General features: G+C 28.9%; 1 protein-coding gene and 1 non-coding gene across 7 annotated transcripts; both read right to left on the reverse strand.

Annotated features, from left to right (window-relative positions):
• Window positions 1-2,769: 2,769 nt before the first annotated feature.
• LOC112273201 (uncharacterized) lies at window positions 2,770-8,154 on the reverse strand. Of its 6 annotated transcripts, none has more exons than XM_090245248.1 (6): window positions 7,167-8,154; window positions 6,115-6,766; window positions 5,742-5,836; window positions 5,238-5,335; window positions 4,852-5,028; window positions 2,770-4,609 (listed from the first exon to the last, which is right to left on the reverse strand). In XM_090245248.1, the coding sequence occupies exons 2-6, from the start codon at window positions 6,492-6,494 to the stop codon at window positions 2,996-2,998; spliced, it is 2,364 nt and encodes a 787-aa protein (XP_090101374.1). In that variant the 5' UTR covers window positions 6,495-6,766; window positions 7,167-8,154; the 3' UTR covers window positions 2,770-2,995. The 6 variants fall into 6 exon arrangements, with proteins under 6 accessions (XP_090101374.1, XP_073385253.1, XP_024357446.1 ...); XM_073529152.2 differs by having other exon boundaries at window positions 4,852-5,015; window positions 7,055-8,154; XM_024501678.3 differs by having other exon boundaries at window positions 7,055-8,154.
• A 922-nt stretch (window positions 8,155-9,076) lies between these two features.
• TRNAN-AUU (transfer RNA asparagine (anticodon AUU)) lies at window positions 9,077-9,150 on the reverse strand. Its single transcript has one exon. It is a non-coding gene; the product is annotated as a tRNA-Asn (tRNA).
• Between the last annotated feature and the right edge of the window lie 12,875 nt (window positions 9,151-22,025).

A 22,025-nucleotide genomic window follows, 5' to 3' on the forward strand; every position in this document is an offset into this window, starting at 1 on the left:
TATATAAACTTATATATGTATAATTAAATCTTAATTAATTAACATAATCTATTATAAAAAATATTAATTAATAGAAGATATTAGATATTAGAATAGAGAGAGATTTTGCTAATTGATGTATATCTTTTCTCCTCCTTCCTAACACACAACTTCTTTTCAAAGCACAACTTCTCTTTGCCCTCTTAATATACAATTTCTTTCCACTTCTAAGCATTCTTACTTTGATAGTACTTTCTTCTTTCAACTCCTGTCTCTTTTTCTTTCTTTTATTCTAATGCATGTCACTCTAATTTATAAATTTCTGATATTAAGTTCTTAGCAATGCCACATATCTTTATAGAAAATTTAACCAACAAGCAACAACTACATCTATATGAATACAAACTATCTCATCCTAAAATCTTACAAAAAGACTTGGCCAAATGGACAAAGTAATTATTTAGCTTATATATAGTTTTATTTTAAGTCATTGTTGTCAATATTTTAAAGAAGAGAAGCAAATACAAGAATATGGAACATATTAAGCTAGTAGAAAAATAAAGTTGTGCAACTACTTTTTTCAAATTGGACATTGCTCTTACAAACTAGGTGCTTCAATGTCAAACTTACAAAGTAGTTTTTTCAAGTACTTTGATCAAATAAAAGTAAAATAAATAAATAAATAAATAAAAATACAAAATTTTATAAATTAGTTGGATATTGACAAAGCCCTTGAATTTTTTAAGGGTTGGCTATCTAAGTTCTAAAGTCATTATAGATTCAAAAGGACAAAGGTACATTATAAAAATAAATTTTCTAATAGTGCAACCATTGAACTTGAGGTTCTTATCCTACAAGTATGAATAATATAATATAAATCTTAGAATGTATAAAATATAGAAAAAACTAGTTTCTTTATGAGCATAGCACTTGACAAAATTATTACCAAATACAAAATTGAAGATTTTATAGAAGAATAAAACCAAGATCACAATTAGTTTTACTACCAATGTACATAGTTTTGATTAAAGAAAGTTTTTTATCATTAAACATGTTGCAAAATTGCAAGTGTTTTATTAAAAAAGTAGTAACCAACTTAGATTTTATTATCCAAATATCAAAAAGCTTAGATGATTTGAATTTTATTATAAAAATATTTACAAAAATTTTACAATCATATAAAAATGTCTTACATAAAAGTGTTGCTTCTATTGGATAGTATTCCATCATATACCAAAGAGGATTTAGAGTAGACAAATCCTAACATATTGATGCTTTTTACCAATACAACATAAAAACTCCAACCTATGGATGTTAGTATTATTGTATCTAAAATGCTAATTAGCAATAAGAAATGAGGTTGTTATATTTTTTATTTTATCAGACCAGAAACGCCATCATAATACATTTCAAGATGGTAATACAAAACTAATCTCTTAACAGATAATAATTGTAAAAAAATTATATTCTTTTTTATGTCTTTATTAAAATGTGAATATATTAAAAATAAAAACTTATTAGATGTGTTATATAAAATTCTTTGTAGGAATAATTTTAATAATATATTTATTTATTAATTTATTTTTTATATATATATACATTAAATATATATATAAATATATATATATATATATAATGTGACTATTAAAAATTCATGGTTTTATTAACTTAGAAGCTGCTTATGAAAAGTCATTATTAAGTAAAATGAAGTTCTTATATGGTCCTTAAGACCATTGGTAAATAAAAGTTACTTTTTTAAACCATTGGTATATATATATATATATAGAGAGAGAGAGAGAGAGAGAGAGAGAGAGATTAGAAGTCTTAATTTTTAGAGTTAATTTAAAGTAAAAAAAGGCCAATTTATGAACCAACTTTTATTTTTATTCCTTATTTTATTTTTTAAATTATAAATACGAGAAATAAATATGATTATAAGAATATAGAAAATTTTAATATTTTTATATTCATTGAATATTATTTGCAACCTTGGCACAATTTTTAAATGTTTTTGTAAAGCCTTGTCTTGAGAAGAGACCTAAAGCAAATCTAGTAAATTGTACTATTTATGCCAACAATGGAAAAAACACATTCCACTCCATATAAATGTAAAATATCAATAAATTCATTAAAAATAAATATCATATATTTTTAATATTTTAAAATATGCATAATTAATTAATTAGTTTTTTAATATATATATATATATATATATAGATAGTTTTTTAATATATAGTTTTTAATATATAGTTTTTTAATATATATATATATATATATATATATATACATATATATGATATCATATATAACAAAGCATCATGATTGGTTCATAAGATTCATATCAAACTGCAATATTGGAAAAATATGGTTCTATTTAAAAATTAAAAAAATCCTATAACATACTAGTTGATGAATACTTTTTAAGCCAAAATAAATGTTAAGAAATTAATTTTATTTTTATATGTATTAATTTAAATAAAATTTAAAAATATTAAAAAAATATTTTTGTTAATCCTTGTATAATAAAAAAAATTACTATTCAAATTTTAATTAGTCATATCATAAATCAATTAAATAATTTTAAGCTTTAAATTTGAGATAATGAAACTTCAAAAATTCAAACCACATCACATTGGAAGTGATGAAAATTTTGGTTGCTTCTTTTACATTAAAAACTATTTCACATTTATAATCACAAAGAATAAAAAGAAAAAGAAAAGTAAAAAATGAAAAAAACTGAATCATTCAATAAAATTTCGAAAAATAAATTATTTTTTAAAAAATAAGAAAGATCAGAAACATAATTTTAAAAATTAAAATTAAAATAAGTGTACAAGAAAAACTAGACAATGACTTGAAAGGTGAATGTACGGCATGAAAATCGTAAGCGTCAAACCAAGTTTCAGAGTCAAGCTTCAGACAAGGCGTCAAACCAGGCGTGAAATCAACGAACAGCGGTGCCACGAAAGAGCATCATCATTCATCATCATTCATCATTATTCATCATCATTCATCATCATTCATCCTCCTCCTCCGCATCCTCCTGGGGATCTTGAGGAGGGGGAGGAGGGGAGGAGGAGCTCGATGCTGCTGCTTTCTCGTTGATGGTGTCAGAGATCGTCTCCAAGTGCAACAGCACATCTCGAATCTCATGCTTTATGTCCGTCTTCATTTCCTCGTTGAAGAACTCTCCCTCGCCGCTGCTTCCTCCTCTTCCTCCTCTTCCTCTTCCTGCTCCTCCACTCTCCCCATCCTCCATCGCCGCCTTCCTCTTCGCCGCCGCTGCTTCTTCCTCCTCGATCATCCTCTTCCTTCTCACCGCTTCCTCCTCCTCTATCGCTTTCTTCCTTCGCGCTTCTTCCTCCGCTATCGCTTTCCTCCTTCGTACTTCCTCTTCCTCTATCATTTTTAGCCTTCGTGTTTCTTCCTCTATTATTTTTTGCCTTCGTGCTTCTTCCTCTACAGCCTTCTCCCTGGCGGCTTCTTCGTCGGCAATTTGTCTTCTTGTAGTTTCTTCCTCTGCCAGTTTTCTCTTGGTCACTTCTTCTTCAGCTGCCTTCTTTTTGGCATCCTCTACTTCTTCTTCTGCTTTCCGTCTAGCTTCAGTCTCTTCGGTTGCTTTCCTTTTCGCTGCTTCTAATTCTTCTACGAGTTTCTGTCTTTGTGCTTCGTTTTCAAGCTCTTGCTGTCTCTGCGCTTCCTTTTCAGCCTTCTTTCTTGCGATTGCTTCAGGAGAGTTATCATGACTTTTAATTTTCACGTTTGTCTTTAAACCTTTGCAGTCAACAACATAGTCGCTCGTATTGAGAGTCTTATTATCAATTTCAATTGTCAAGTTTTCCAACCATTTTTTAATATCAGGTTGTGAATTTCGCAGTGTATCTTCCTCTGAATTACCTCTTGCGGCACTCTTATTCCTAGATCGCACTGTACCATACTCCATCTTCTCCATCATAGCCAAAAACGTGTCTTCTGCTTCGCTTACGTCTTTTTGGAAGCTTTCAGTAACCCGTTCATAATTTGAGTGGTCATCATCTACAGATCTAAATGCTTCATGAGGTTTTCCTTTCAGTGATTCAGATCCAGGCGCTGTTTCAACAAAAATATTTGCTGCAGTTTCGACTGATTTGAGGTAATTCTCACGAATTCGATTTATCTCATTATTTAATCCAGTACCACTTGATGTTGAAGTTGGACTAGTTGGTGATGAAGGTAACGTTGACGCATAAGAACCAAACATTTTAGAGGATGGAGATAGTGATGAAGAAGTAGAAACATCCGAGTCGGAGAGGCTATCGTATTTGCCTTTTGACTGGCCTTTCTTACCACCTTTACCAGCTTTTTTAGATGCATTCGCCGCCGACATACCTGCAGACGCTGCTGCTTTCAAAAGTTTTTCAGCGTTTTCTTTCCGAATGTTTCGAATTCGTTCAGTAATCACCATATGCTGCTTTCGAATACGGCTTGTTTCGTCTCTTTCACGAACAAGCATGTTCTTCAACACATTATTATGATTCTCGAGATCCTTCATTTTCGATAGTGCAAGTTCCGTACTCCGATGGGCTTCTGAAGCATCAGATTTTGTTTTTGCAATATCGTTTTTCATTTGTCCGATGCTAAAGGTTTTATCCTAATTCAAGAAAATTTAATCAAACCGTTACGTAATACATTTAACTGTATCCGTAAACAAAAGATTAAGTAAAATGTTTACACTTCTAAAAAATCAACATTAATTGTCGATCTTAAATAAGTATATAAAATATACTCAGGATAATCTTTTCAATTAAATATTAAATATTTCTAAATTCTTAATCATAAGTGTACAATATAACAAATCACTCATACTCAAACAAACGTTTCATTTGAACTTACAACAGTATTTCTTTTTGCATCATTAATTGAGTTGATCAGAATATCCATTTGTTTGCAAAGATATGCAATCTCTTTGTTTTCTTCACAAATTTTATGATAATGAATCCGCAACTGACGGATTATTTTTTGCAATCTCCTTGTTTCACTTGCAAACACATCTCTTTCTGCAATAGCTTCCTATATTTTTAATGCTTTAATTTAAATTTTAAATTTTATATGTGAAGTTACATAGATTTCTAGTTGTTGATAAAAGCATAAAAACACAAAAGTCATCATGCATACTAATGTATTTTTATTTTATTTATTATACCAAATAATAGATCATATTTCAATATTATTTTATAAGAATATTAATATATTAAAAAAAAAGTATGCATATATCTTACTTGTGTAAGAGATACTTGACCATCTTTTTTTAATGCATTAAGGTCATCTTGTAAAATTGTCAATGTTGCAAAGTATACTTGCTTTCTATACTTTAATCCTGGTTAAACTAATTTAAAAATGAATAACATTAAAATGTCAATAGATTAAAACAAAAATAAAAATAAAAATAAAATGAACACCTAAAATATTCCATTCAAATCTTCAAATATGAAAAACATTGTTGTTAATATTTATTTTTATTTTTAGCATAAAAAATAATAATCATCATTCATTAGACTTTTACTTGATATTTTGAGCATAATATGAAATCAATTATTGTTATATTATTTTGGAACGTTTTTAATTATATGTGTATATATTTATATAATGATCTTAAGTTCGTGTGATAGATCAATAGAGATAAATTAGAAATTTAATTTATGTGCAAAACTTTAATTATCTTACAAATATTTCAAATATTTGATGCAAAAATAAATTATTTAATAATATAATCAAAATCTAACCTAAAAGTCTAGCTTTCAAATGAGATGGATCTCCTGTTCGAGGGGCTTTTAATCCATGAGCGATTTCTAAATCTTTTATTATTACTTCCATCTTCCTAAATACAAAACAAATTTAATATTTCTTCATAAATAGATAAAATAAATCTCACAATTTATCAAAAAACATTTTTTTTTTCAAATGAAACAGAATTAGTTGAGTTGCACAATTTTAGCAATGTTTATTATTTATTCCATGAGTTTGAATTAGTGCATCATTTAGCAGGAATATAAATTTCATTTACATATTTTTTACAATTTATTAATTTATTTTTATTTTTTAAGACATAAATATGTAAAATAAAAATAGAAATAAAAATGAAATCAAGTAAAATACTCTTGTTTAAGATGAAGCGTTTCATGGTGAATTTTATGAAGTTGTAAATGGTAGTGCTGGTCGGCCAATGCTTCTCTTAAAGTATTGCATTCTTCTAGCAACGATTCCTTATCACGCGAAGTTCCTTTTAATCTAGATTCAAAAGCTTGTAACATTTGTCTATCAGCCACTTCTTTATCAATATCAATGGCAACTTGCGTTGCGTTATGATTTTCAAACACAAGTAGATCCACTTTCTTTTGGGCACATGGTTTTTGATTATTCTCATTCTTAATTAGCAAACTTCTTTTCCTTGGATTTGTGCAACTTCTTTTTTCCACAATATTCTCTTCAAAACTATATGGAGTTGTAGCCCGTTGAAAAATAGGTCTTTTCTCCATTTAGTAAAGATTTCAACTATTGAAACCAAAATGTTGTATTCTTTCTTTCTAAAAAATAAACTCTTTGAAAAGTCCCACTTCAAATAATAAATTGTAGGTATGATTTTTTCATTGAAGATTGTTTTGAAGTTATTATTGGGGTTTAGTTGAGTGTGTAGAATGAATTGAATGCTAGTGTAAAACGCTTTGAATAGAGTTGAGGTGTGTCTTAAATTCACACTTTTAATTATTGCAAAATGAGATTGCTTATTTTCTCAGCCTCGTTGAACACACTATTTTCAAAAAAAATTGTGAATATATTATTAATATTATTAATAAAAACTGTTGAGATCTTTACAAGAACTAAGTATTGTGTTGGGAGATTTCATGTCTAAATTATACAGACATTGCATTTGATTGTATCCATCTTAAATAAAATTTATTTTCCATTTTGAAAAAATAGTATATACACACATACACACACACACATATATATATATATATATATATATATTAAAACATTAAGCATGGCAACAGAAGATAAAATCAAAGATCTTTTTTTTTGAAATGTTTCTAATTACCATATAAAGTATTATTTTTATTTCCACAACAGAAAAATTGGGTATGACAATTCGTAAATTTTGTTCCTCAAAAAAATCACTGTGATAATTTCAAATAGTTTACAAAGCACACCTTTTCATGTACTATTTTTTTATTATGTTACAGTTGAGCTTTTGGAGTTGAAACTTAAATTGTGATTTATCTCAAAAAAGCCATTAGATGATTAAATTCTCTCACTTTTAATGAATAAAATTTGATATATTAAACGGTGATAAATGAAACTATAGCAGATATAGAATTTTATTTTTCTAACCACATTTCATATTTATCTCTAAGAATCTAATATTTAAAATCCAGTGTTTTTTTTTTTTTTTTTTTTTTTTTTTTAAGAAATAAAAGATCACAGTATTTTTCAAAAATTGTACCTACAAACAAAACTCTATTTGATCTAACATGCATAATTAAATTTTGATGTTTTAATGATTTAAACTACAGAAAAATCATACTAAATTTTATGAAAGACGACTCTTCCTCTACATTCCAATGTTTTCATTGAAAGAGAAATAATTTACATTTATACAAATGATTGTGGCAAATAGACTTTAAAAAACTTTTAATTACCATAATTTTGATTTTTATGCAAGACCAGTAATATGAATAAATACATATCACAACCTAATTCAATATTTTTTACGTTACTCATTTCATTCACATATCACTAACTTAACACAGTTATATTTTTTAATGATAAAAATGAATACTACAATTTAAAATCTCAAGTAGTAGATTGAAAATGTCAAAGATAAATTAAATTTTTTGATTTAATTAAATTTGTCATTAACAAATTTATGTTTGATCAAACATATTTATAAATTTTTCACATTCTTTTTTAAATTCATTTGTGTGTATGAATGTGTGTGTATATATATATATATATATATATATTCACATGTGTGCATTGTCTTGAATCAGTTGTGTACACACATATATCGCTGAACATATACAAATGTATAGAATCTAACAGAAAAGATTTATAGACTTCAACTTTAATATGTACTCTTGTTCTTCTACATTCCTTAAAAGTTTAGGTACTTGACACATCGAAAAAATAAAAATTGGATTTATTCAAACCCCACTATATATACAATATATTTTTAAAATAGATATTATGAACAAGTAAAGAGGTTTTTTTTTTTTTTTTTTTTTTTTTTTTTTGTTGAGATAAATGGAATATCAAAACTAAATATTTAAAGGCCTCAAGAGAAAACACTCTCAATTGAAAGTGAAACAACAAAACAAAATAAAAACTTTAAAATCAACAAAGCTAAAACAATATTTTACTTTTAATATCACCACGAGATATGATAATTCAACATTGCAAAAACAAATAAGATGAAGAATGCACCTTGGGCAATGCCACAAAGAATTAGCTTTTCCACTTCAAGCTAGAATTAAAGAACATTGAAAAACAAAATTTACATATTTCTTTAAAGAATATGGGCAAATCCAATTTGATACTTTTCTTGCTTATAGTTTTGAATACCTCCACCAAATTTGATAGTCCATAGCCCAAAGACAATAGGAATAGCTCAAAGTTATTAAAAGGAATTAAAGTAATAATAGCCCAAGAAAACAACTAGTGTTTGAAAATGATATTGTATGATTTCAAAACTACATTGCTTGCCATAATCTATACATGTTCCTACACAAAAATTTGAATAACAATGATATGAATTGATCCACAGTTAGAACAAAGAGTGAGTACACTAGAACATAATCACATACTAAACACCCATTCCATCTACAATGGAGAAAGAGTTCCACAACCAAACACAACACATGCATCATGCACATAAAAACGTCCCCTTATCCACATTCAACCTTGCAATAATGATAATAATATTCAGCAATAATGATAATAATATTCAGCAAGGAACAAACCAAATACAGATTGACAAAAAGCAATTCCTCTAAACAAATTGGATTTGCTGCGATATTGCGGGTTTTCAAAATATGAGGAATGGAAGATGGTATTTCCACAGCGCTAGTAGGAGGGGTTGAACCTCCGACCTAAAGGTTAATAGCCACACGCTCTAACCAACTGAGCTATTCCAGCTACAACGAATCCCCCTCGTGTTTTTGAGCCGTGAATTGAGCTCGGGTGCTTGCCATGTCACCGTCTTACACCTGATCTGGAGATACCTATGATTCCCCGCTCCATCCTACCCATCTGGAAGATTTCATCAACGGGCAAGGTATCCAACTGCGAAGGCAGCCTGCTCCCATGACAATTGCTCTCCTGCCTCACTTTATAGCCTCTTTCATCTACCCAATATTAGACATGGATTGACTTTCTAATCTTTTTCACAAATTTTTTTACATATACACACACTCACATGTAGAATTTTCATTTTAATCTTTATTGAACTTTACCAACTTATTGCACCACACACATTCAAATGAAAAAGAGCCAAACCAAAGCTTCACACAATTACCTTAAAAATATCTACAATCACAAAACCCAAATACCTAGGGAAAGAACCATGATCCGATTAAAAAGAATTCGGAACAGCTCCAGACTGAAATACTAATAATCCACTCAGAATGGGCATAACAAGAACCATTAACAGCAACGTTATATTGAAACACCGAATAGAGAACAAGATCTAGAAACTAATGAGAATGATAGAATTGCATCCAGAAGAGCAAAACAGTACCAAAGTTGTTGAGAAATTCAAACCCCATCTGTGAAACCTCAACAATGCTTTATTAATGCACCCTAGCAGTGTAATAAGTTACCCTAACTGGATTAAAAAACATGAACACACAAAGAACATGATCTGAAACGCAACAACATTATTCAATACGCTAGTCAAACACCCAATTGCCGTATATTCACAGCACGGCGAAATCCCCATTCCAGCTCTCGGGGTTTGAGCCTCCTTTATTTGTCACCGACACTAACGGCTCAGATTGGTTCGATTGCGGGGAGAGCTTCAGGGGGGCCTGCTTTCGGTGGTCGCCACTAGCAACACGTGAGCCTTGCTTCAGTCCATGTTGCTATTTGTTGCATACTGAGGCATCGACGACGGATTCCACGGAGCAACTGTCGCTGAGAATTCGACCCTTGCAGACGCCATGGTGGACATAGGAAGCCGAGTTCATGGATACAGCTGTAGAAGCTGCGTTGAATAGTAACTCGCCTTCTAATAGTCGCAGCTGCAGTATCAGCTGGAACTGTGTGTGGGTGGACTACTAAAGCTGTCGTGTGGAAATCCTGAGCTGCATGTTGTGATGCATAGTCAAGTGGTCTGCTGGTTGCAGAGGTGGATTTGAGTTGCATGCAGGTGGGCATAAGCTTGTTTCTTTGTTGAAGTGCGAGCTAATTACTGGACTTCCTTTGCTGTTAGCGACTGTTTCACCAGAGTTGGCCATGCCTTCTGTAGTCCTCAGGCTACCATTACGTAAGGAAACTTTCTGCAATGCTGAAAAAACTCAAACAATACTGAATCAAAGGGCACATGCCTCTCACGTTCATCAAACACCACATTCCAACTCGAAAAATTGTCCAGAAGAATTGAAATCACGAAAGAATACACATCTATCTGCCTTTGCCTCTAACTTCCATCTTTTCTCATTGGAGATATGATCGTGGCAGATACATCCCAAAAGCCTCGAGGGAGAGTCTTGGTTTCAATCTGATTCAGGAAATGGACTCAACCTACCCAGAGATTTAGATGTGCTTCTGGTAGTGTCACTGGACCAGAATAGGGGGTGAATACTCGGCTGACAAAACCCGTCATTGTAACGTGTGCCCCCAACTAAGGCCACAAGTAAGTCTGTAGAGGAAGAGTTGTGCGCGTTGATCCAATACCAAAAAAAAGTGGATATGTTGTTCGTTGAATGTTGTTGAGCAAAGTCAACCGCACCTCGGCTGCCACCGTGAAGCTGCTTGAGTGACTGAACTGACAGAACCAAACACACAAGGCTAGGAACATAAAGACAGTACACGTTTCTGAGTCTCTTGGAGTTTTTTTTTTTTTTTTTTTTTTTTTTTTGTGCTTTCTATTTCAGTCACTACCCATTTCAGTGTTGAGATTAGCCAATCTTATTCTGACCACTCTTATTTGTGTTGATGTTATTCTATTGATAGTCGTAAGAACCTTGAAAATACGCAGTTTATGAATCTATTCGTCAGAAAGGACTCTAGAGACCTCATCCAAGTCACAAGTATTGGGTTATTCTCAGATTGGAAAAGACCTGAAGTTTCTGCAGAGGCATTATGAAAATACGATGTTTGCCAGGCTTCTAGTGGCAGCACACAAACCGCTATCCACATCGCTTGAGCAAGGTGCAAAGCTGCCAGCCCTTGATAGTCATCAATTAGATCATCCTCACCTGTATAGCAATGAGGTTGGGAATCTAACCCACTTGCCAGTCACGAGACTTCACTTCACTTAGGCTGTTCATTAGATCTCAGTTCTAGGCAGCAGCACAGAAACCTCGTTTCGATTTTATTCAGAGAATCACACGGTATGTGTGGCTCAATTTACGATATGGGCTTCACCACCCGGAAATTGTATCTATTCTTCTACACGATTTCGCTAATGCGGACCATGAAGTGTGTCTCGACGACATGAGATTTACGTAAAGCTACGTACTAAAGCTTGGCAGCGAAGCTATGAGCAAAACATTAAAGAAACAACCTAAGATTGGTCTCTCTTTAACTGAGACTGAGAACAGATGAGCAGCAAACCACTATTACCGGAGCTGAATGCCTCGACAGAAGACTTCAGGATATTGCTGAGCACGGTTAATCTAACTGTCATACATTTGGTTTACATCCACGATGTAAACTAAGGACATTCCTTAGAAGGAAAATGCAAGAAATATTTTACTTCACTTAAAAATTGGTAAGTAAAAATTCTTAGACAAATAGGAAAATAATGATATAGTGCCATTAAAAAAATTTACATGAGAATACAAATCCAATGAGCAGGAATATATATATATATATATATATATATGTATATATGATTTGAGGGAAATATTGATGTATGTATACATAATGTCTCTAATCTTGTCCTAACTTCTAACATGCAACCAACACATTATCTTTTTTTTAAGATAGAACCAAATTTTATTTCATTTAAATCCTTTATTACATGTTATACCATTATTTTATTTTTATACTATGTTAATTTTCTAGAGAGATCTATAAAATCACATATTACATAATGTCGTTACTCAAAAAAACTAAACCTAAACCTATACATGTAGAAGTCATAGATGGTCGTTTGCTATCTTTTAGAGATGTTATACATGAGACTATTCTTTTAAATGTAGTAATTAAAGATCATAATAGCATAATAATATTTAATTTAATAAGATCACCATCTAATTTGCTTATTTTTGGATTATCTTGGTTAAAAAAGTATAATCTTTATATAGATTGAATTTCTTATAAATTTAATTTTTTGGATGGTTTAATCCAAAATTTTATTAGCCAAATAGAAATATATAAGTCTAGTACATCTAAATCCTTATTGGTAGGTGCGAGAGCTTTTATGCATATCACAAAACAAAGGTTATCTTTTTCTCTATATGCCATGTCTATTTTTGATGACAAGAAGTCGTTAAGTGGTATTCTTAGCTAGTATTAAGATTTCCAAGACTTTTTTGAAAAGAAGAATACATATATTTTTCTACAACATTGTCTTTATGATTGTTCCATCGATCTTTACGAAAGAGCTCAACCACTATTTGGACCAATCTATAGCCTATCATAAAATGAGTTAGTTGCACTCAAAGAGTTGAAAACTTGGCTAAGAATTTCATATGTCATTCTAAATCTCCAACTGAGGCTCCTATCTTATTTGTAAAGAAAAAAGACGAATCTTTGTAGATGTATATAGACTATCAAAGATTCAACAAGATCACCATCAAGAATAGGTATCCTCTACCTTTAATTTGAGGACTTTTAGATCAATTGAATTAAAAAAAGATCTATACAAAAATAGATCTATAAAGAACATATAATTTGGTATGCATTAAAAAAAAGAGATGAATGGAAAACTGCGTTTTGAACGAAGTATGGATATTTTGAATATAATGTCATGCGTTTTGGACTCACAAATGCACCAACTGCTTTTCAACATTTAATGAATGATGTCTTTTGTAAGTTTTTTAATGATTTTATTGTCTATTATTTAGACAACATCTTAATCTACTCTAAAAACACAGATGAATATGAAGTCCATATTTGTCATGTATTACAAAAACTTAGAGATGCAAGATTATATGCAAAGTTAGAAAAGTGTGTATTCTACAATACTTAAATTGACTTCTTAGAATACATCATTTCCAATGAAGGACTAATGATGGATCCAAAGAAGGTTCAGACTATCATAGATTGAAAGATTTCAATAATAGTAAGGGACATGCAATATTTTTTTTACTTTATTAATTAATATCGGATCTTCATCAAGAATTTTTCTCAAGTTGCAGCTCGACTTACACATTTGACTTATAAAGACAAACTTAAGTGGAATAAAGAAGCCGAAGCATCGTTTCATGCTTTAAAAATGAGTTTATTTTTATACCAATTTTATATTGTGTTGACTTCTCTAAGGTATTTTTTTTTATAGAAATAGATGCATTAGACTTTGCCTTGGATGTAATATTATCACAAATGGAAGCAAATAACAAACTCTATTTAATAGCTTTTCATTCCAAAAAATTTTCAACAACCAAGATTTATGATGAAATCGATGACAAAGACTTCATTGCAATTGTGGATTCATTTCAAGAATGACATCATTATTTAGAAGACACCTCGAGTTGAGTTATTATGTATATAGATCATAAGAAGCTTGAGTATTTCATGTCAATACATATTTTAAATTGTTACCAAGCTTGTTGGAATATGTCTTTATTAAGATTTGATTTCAAGATCACTTATCAACTCAAAAAATAACAAGGTTTGTTGAATGATCTTTTTAGATATTTTTATCTTGCACCAAAAGAAGAAGATAAATCTTTTGATCAACAAAGAATGATTTTTTTAAAGCTAGAATATTTTTATCTTTGAAAAATCAAATCAACATTGACTATTGATTCAACATTTGTGAAGAAAATTTAATCAAGTATGTCCTCTAATCCTCTTGTCTATGATATCAAGAATAATTTTTTAAAGTCTCATGATACTTCCAAGTTTGAGTTGAAGAACAACCTATTCTATTTTGAAGGATAATTATACATTCCAAAAGGTGAGACATAATTATGTGTGCTTCAAACTTGTCATAACTTTTCAATAGCCAAATATTTTAGATACAACAAGACTTTGAAGCTAATATCAAGAATTTTTTGGTGGCGTCAAATGTCAAAGGCAATTAAAGACTTTTTACAATCATGTGATATTTATTCAAGATCCAAAACTCCTTGCCATCCACCTTATGGATTTTTTCAGCCATTACCTATTCCAAAACAACCATGGTCTTTTGTTTCTATAAATTTTCTATCATTTATTATTCAATTTTAGTTTTAAACTAATGATGGATTGTTTTATATTCAAGTTTTATATATATCTTTGAGGCCTTTTCAAATCATAGTAAAGAGTCTTATTTTCTTATATACCAACATCCATTTGTAATGTCAAAAAAATCAATTATTCATTACAAATCTAGATATTTAGTTGGTTGCCACATGTACTCTTAGACATTGAAATTGATTCATAACAATCTTTTAAGAGATTAGTTGAAGTTAATAATTGAATCATTTGAATTAGTTATTACGATCTTGTAAAATATTGCTATTATAGTAGAATTTAGTTATAAGTAATTTTTAAATATTAAAAGCTTCATATTATATGAGCATTACTATCAAAGAAAAACCATATGAATCAATGAATATGACTAGGAGTCTTTTCCATAGATTTGCAAGCATGTTATGAAAATAAAGAAATAAGAAGATATTGAGGGATTTAATTAAAAATTTAGAATCCTTAAATAGTTTCACAACAAAATCCAATGCCTACTATACAATATGTGTATTGCTATCATTTATATCATTTTAGAGTTTTGATTGATTGCTTTTTGAAGTCATGCAATATTGTCAGATCTTTTGATTAAAAAAAATTTAAAGATATTCAAATTTGTGGAGTTTTTGGATGTAGAATATTTCAAAGATTTAAATTTATGCTACATTATCAACTATTATTCTCAAAAAAACTTTAACTTCAAGGATATAAAGTTAATGAAAGAATTTAACTTTTAGAAAAATTATACTATTGAATAGAAGTGTAAATTGTAAAAGTTTGAAGACATGGTCAAGTATTAGTATAGTGAAGTAGTGGTACATTATGTCGTGATAGATGAATTTTAAGGCAGGAAATTTTCTTCTAAAAAACATATTGCTGAGATAATCCAAAATTATGGAGTTTATGAAAATAAAATTTTGTTGAAATAGAAATATCTCTAATAAGAGTTTGAAGTGATGCATTAGAATGTCGACTATGTTTTTTTTGTATTACTTTGTATTAAAATTCATACATCAATTAATATTTTATTATTTTTTTTCTTTTGAACAAATGTAACAAATTTATTAGATGTGGCAAATTGAGGGAAAAAAAAGATTATGACAAGAAATAAAGAAAAAAAGAAAAAAAGAAAGAGAACAAGAAAATAAGTGGACAATTACCTTTATTGCTAAATCATCTCAAGGTTGCTTTGGCTTCAAAGTACTACTATCCAATGCTATCTAAGTCAATGTCGCAAACAATTTTGTTGACAACTCTTCCAAGAGGAGTGACATGGAATTTTCTTATTCTCCACCTCTTCTTCTTCTTTCCTTTGCCACTCCTTTTTTAGTGTTAAAAGTTTTATTATCTAATTTTAGAAATTAAGTTTTGTTGCTTATTCTATCTACTTATATGATTATATTGTACCATTATCCATGTTCTAGTTTTTGGTTCTTATATCCAATACTTTCTTGTTTACTTTGATTGATCTGGATGCTAGCCTCCAAGTCAAGTGATGTTTGAAAGTAATGTACAACTGGAATTTCTCTATAAATCTAGTTTGTTTAGAGGATTGGTTGTTGCTTGAATTCTTTGATTTTACAAAAGAAGTGATGTAATATAAAAAGGTTGCATATCAATGGTGCTTCAAATTCAAGTGGATTTTTTTTTTGTTTGTCTACTTTTATTTTTGTGGTTGTAATTTCTTATAGCATTTATATACCTTTCATGTAAAATAATATTTTGAGCAATATTTTATTAGTCAATAAATGCATTCATCTTTTTTGTAATATGTGGAACAAATTTTTAAAGAAACAAAACCAACATGAGAAAGCATGAAGATTTGATAAGTTTTTGGCATGGAACTTGAGCCTAATGATTTACCTATCAAAATATGTGATTAAAACAATGAGTTCATTAATTTGAAGAACATCTTGACTTTTTAGTTAGATGTTTTGAAACTCCTAGATATTTATAAAAGAGAAGAAATTAATGAAACTTAATCTCTTGAGACTTCATCCATAAGACTCTTGTGCATTGCTCTAATTTGTCATGGATAAAAATGATGTTGTTTGCTATTATTGTATATCTTTTTTTTTTTTTTTGATCTACATAAAGTCCAAATATTATTAAAAATTAGATTACAATATTTACTTTTTTAATTCTTTAAGCATTAACGTAAAGGCAATATTACATTTAAGCATTTAATTCATTATTAGTAATTTCTTATTTACATAAGTACAATAATATCCTATGCAACATAAAACTTTAAATGTATGAATTTTCAAATGTCAAGTTTTTAATATCTAGGATTTAACAAAAACATCTTTTTTGAAACTTATTGCATTGATAATTGATCCACTCACCATCATAATTAATAAAAGTTACAAAGTGTAGTTCCAAAAGCTTCAAAGTATAGCTAGTTACATTGCACAATTTTCAACAACACATTACAAAAATCTATTGAATACTCTACAAAGCTATTATGGAGCTTCTAATAATATAAGCCTAAGAGAACAAATCAAAATTATTTCTATATAAAATTAGTTGGAACAAACGCTTGAGGTTGATCTTTGTGAAGGCTTTCACTTACAATTTGTAAATATATATCTACTCTCACATATAATGGTCATGCACATCGTTGGAATCAACAACAAGTTTTAATGTAGATTATTCAATGGTGAAATTAAGGCTAGCTATAGCAAGAAAGAAGATATCTTCAATAGTCTGCTATGAAGACTCTTTCTATATTACGTGCCTAAGCATCAAGATTTTGATCAAATTTTCTCTTTTTTTGCATGAACTCAATCATAATAGGAAAAAAATTAATTTCCAAAGTTACAAAAGAGAGAGGTCTAATATGCTCTGAAGTCAAGAATATGATATATTGATGTAAGGAAAAAGAGCGATTGTATTACATGTGTTGCAAGATAGGATTATTGACAGCCAATAAAGAGTTGGGATGTTTGGAAGCACATTTCAAATCAGTACAATGAATACAAGTATGTCGATGGGAGGTTGCAATGTTTGTTAATGACAAAATAGAGCTATATAAAATATAATGTGAATAAGTTGAAAGGTATCTACATACAAGTGCAAAAGGTTTTCAAAAGTGATACAAGTACAATCAATACATTGAGGCTTGTATACAAGTTCTATAGACAAAAGAGTTAAAAGAAGATAAATTTTGGATACAAGCATTATTAGATTTTGATGAAGGGGCATCTAAAATAGGTTAATAGGTAGTTGTAGGTGAAGCCTCTAACTTTGAAGAACAAGGTACCTACAGAATCTGCATCAAAGAGTGATTGCATTGATAGGATGGAAAAAAATCTAAGCCAAGGAAGCAAGATGATATCAAAGTAAGAACATGCAAGAATTATAGACAAAGAGAGAGTATTTAAGAATCAATTATGGATTACAAAAGAGTCCAAAGATAACTAATTACAATTAACACAAAGAAAAAGGGTATTATATGAACAAGTGTATGCTACAAATAATATAATGGAGGTATAGATATTGAAGGCAATGGATCAAGCTAACCAAAATTTGTTTCTTTTTAAATCCATGGACAATACTACTTTAAAAGATCTTAAGGCGCGATTGTATTTTTAGTTAAAGAGATTAAAAGAATTGAAGAAACATAGATAGTGATTGACTGAGGAGGAAGTGAAAGAGCTTTTTCTTGATGTAAAATGAGCTAAGAGGCACAATGAAGAGAAGGCCATTGTGGTGCACAGAAGCCTTGTAACTTCTATAACAAAGAAGCATGAAGTATTACATAGTTGTCAAATTTTGCTGCAATTGATTGTATTACATATCTACAAACTAATAGAAGATTATGTATAAAGTATAAGTTTCTAATACATTCTAAAAGATGTGTTTTTGGTCTCAGAAACAAGTATACTTTGAATATTAAAAAAATCAATAAACTCATTAATATTTTTATGTATAACAATATATTCCAAAATTTTATGTTTTCATATTTTAGATTAATATGTTTTATTATTTTTATATTAATAAAATATGGATTAAATTAATTACCAAAAAAAACACATGTCATATCCAAATTCAAAATACATTTATTACTTAAAGATTTTGTCAAGTCTAAAGAAAAAATTTAACTTTATTGAATAAGATAAGAAAGATAAATAATATTTGATTATCCAAAGTATCTACATATATCCACATGTCTACATATCCACATATATCCATACTACTAAGCTCTTCTATCATTACATTTATATCAAATCATGCATACTCATGGCTACTTGGTATTTTTTTTCTAAATCAAATAAAATCCTACTTTATTGATTAGAGTCATAAAAGATAACAATATTTGATTTGGTAATGTTGATTAGAGTTATTAAAGATATTTTTGGACCATCATAATACAAAAATAAAACTCATAAAATGAAACAAAAAAATAAAGAAATAAATATTTAGTGAATTTAGATTTTTTTGCAATAATATTAAGTTTAAAAGTTAATATAATATAAATTTTATTAAGAGAGGTTTTTCATAGAATATATATTATATAAAATTTCTAAAAATATAAAAATTGAGTTTTTCATATTTTTAATTTTTTGTACTTTTTTTGAAAAACTTTATCAAACTAAAAATATTAATCTCTACTTAAGAAAATCAAAAATCATATAATTACCTAATAATAATGCTATATTTAAAATATTTGAAAGTCTTAAGTATCTTTAGAAAAATAAAATTATGATTTTTTTGAAATTATTATAATACTCAACTAATCTAAAAGTATGAATTAAGTTTCAAAATATATCTTTTATAGAATTTTTAATATTTTATATAAATATTTTTATAAAAAAATTCTTCTTTCTTTAAAACAAGAATCAATTTTAAATTAATTTAGAAACATAATAACACTTAAGTCATATAATAAAAAATAGTTTAAAAAAAATTTAACTATTAAAATTTATATGATAAAGTTACTATGGTATGGCATTGAAATAAATAAATAAATCAATAAATAGATCAATAATCTTTAAAATATTTGCAATGATTTTATATATAAAAAATATAACATTTAAGCTATTTAAAGAGAATTGCTAAAAATACACCTCTCATTTACTATGTGGACTCTCTCAAGTGCTAGTTTTCAATAATTTTAATAATTTTTTATTAAAAATATTACACTAAAGTAACAAAAATTATTACTATTAATATCAAAGTTTTAAGAAATATATTTTTTTTAATTATTTAAAAACCATGTGAAAAATAAAAATTATAATAATCTTTCATGATATAAAATATATTACGTCAGATTTATTTAACACAAAGGTCAAGTCTGAAAAAAGTTGCAATATAAGTGTTTTTTGAAAATTTTTATAAAATTATTAAAGTTGAAAATAATATATATTATTTATATCTAAAAAGATGTATTTTTATTAATATTTCTATTTTTTTAGTTTATATAATTAAAATAAACAAATCAATATATATTTGAATTAAATGAATAATTTCACAATACTTTGTCAAATTAAATTTATTTTTTAATATAATTTAATATCAATTTAAGCTTGATCAACCATTCAAATTTAGTCTTTTTAAAGAAGAAAGATTTGCTAATTTATTGGACAGGCTTCTCAAGCTTAAGTAAAAACTCAAATCAAGTATTGTTAAAGAAGTGAGATTTGTTATTTCATTTGGCATGCTTATTAAACTAACCAACCTCTCAAATCAAGTTGTGTTAAAGAAAAAAGCTTTGTCATTTCATGTTATAATTTTATCAAGCTTGAACAACCACTCAAATTAAGCATTATCAAAGAAGAAAGATTTGCCAATTCATTTGACAAGCTGATCAAGCTTAAGCAATGATACAAATTAAGTGTTGTGAAAGAAGAAAGATTTGCCAATTCTTTTGGCAAGCTTATCAAGCTTGAGCAATCACTCAAATCAAGTGTTGTCAAAGAAGAAAGATTTGCCAATTCATTTGGCAAGCTTGTCAAGCTTGAACAATGATGCAAATTAAGTGTTCTTAAAAAAGAAAGATTTACCAAATCATTTGGTAATTGTATTAAGCTAGAGCAACCACTCAAATTAAGTTCTATTAAAGAAAAAAGATTTGGCAACTTATTTGGCAAGCATGCCAAGCTTGAGCAACCCTTCAAACCAAGTCTTCTCAAAGTAGAAAGATTTCTCAAATTTTTTGGCAAGCTTATCCAGCTTGAGCAAGCATTTAAATAAATACTTTTCAAGAAGAAAGATTTGGCAATTCATAAGGCAATCTTATCAAGCTTGAGCAACGACTCAAATCAAGTATTCTCAAAGAAGAAAGATTTGTTATTCTAATAGGCAAGTTAGACAAGCTTGAGCAACCATTCAAATTAAGTGTTGTCAAAGAAGAAAGATTTGTTATTTAAATAGGCAAGTTTGTCAAGCTTACACAACAACTTAAATCAAGTATTATCAAAGAAGAAAGATTTATCAAATCATTTGGCAAGCTTGTCAAGCTTGAGCAACCACTCAAATCAAGTCTTATCAAAGAAGAAAATTTGTCAAATCATTTAGCAAGCTTGTCAAGCTTGAGCAACCACTCAAATCAAGTCTTGTCAAAGAAATAAGATTTTCCAAATCATTTGGCAAGCTTATCAAGCTTGAGCAACCACTCAAATCAAGTCTTGTCAAAGAAGAAAGGTTTGCCAAATCATTTGACAAGCTTGTCAAGCTTTAACAACCACTAAAATCAAATCTTATCAAAGAAATAAGATATGCCAAATCATTTTCAAGCTTCTCAAGCAAGAACAACCACTAAAATCAAGTCTTGTCAAAGAAAAAAGATTTGCCAAATCATTTGGCAAGCTTGTCAAGCTTGAGCAACCACTAAAATAAAGTATTGTCAAAGAAGAAAGATTTGCCAAATCATTTGTTAGGCTTGTCAAGCTTGAGCAACCACTAAAATCAAGTCTTGTCAAAGAAGAAAGATTTGCCAAATCATTTGGCAAGCTTGTTAAGCTTGAGCAATGACTCAAATGAAGTCTTGTCAAAGAAGAAAGGTCTGCCAAATCATTTGGCAAGCTTATCAAGCTTATCAAGCTTAAGGAACCACTCAAATCAAGACTTGTCAAAGAAGAAAGGTTTGCCAAATCATTTGGCTAGCTTGTCAAGCTTTAGCAACCACTCAAATCAAGTCTTATCAACGAAGAAAGATTTGCCAAATCATTTGGCAAGCTTATGAAGCTTGAGCAACCACTCAAATAAAGTGTTATCAAAGAAGAAAGATTTGCCAAATCATTAGGCAAGCTTATCAAGCGTGAAAAACCACTAAAATAAAGTGATGTCCAAGAAGAAAGATTTGCCAAATCATTTGTCAAGCTTATCAAGCGTGAAAAACCACTAAAATAAAGTGATGTCTAAGAAGAAAGATTTGCCAAATCATTTGTCAAGCTTATCAAGCGTGAACAACTACTAAAATAAAGTGTTGTCCAAGAAAAAAGATTTGCCAA

The sequence above is a fragment of the Physcomitrium patens genome, chromosome 20, assembly GCF_059467195.1.
Source record: "Physcomitrium patens ecotype Gransden chromosome 20, ASM5946719v1, whole genome shotgun sequence".
NCBI lineage: Eukaryota > Viridiplantae > Streptophyta > Bryopsida > Funariales > Funariaceae > Physcomitrium > Physcomitrium patens.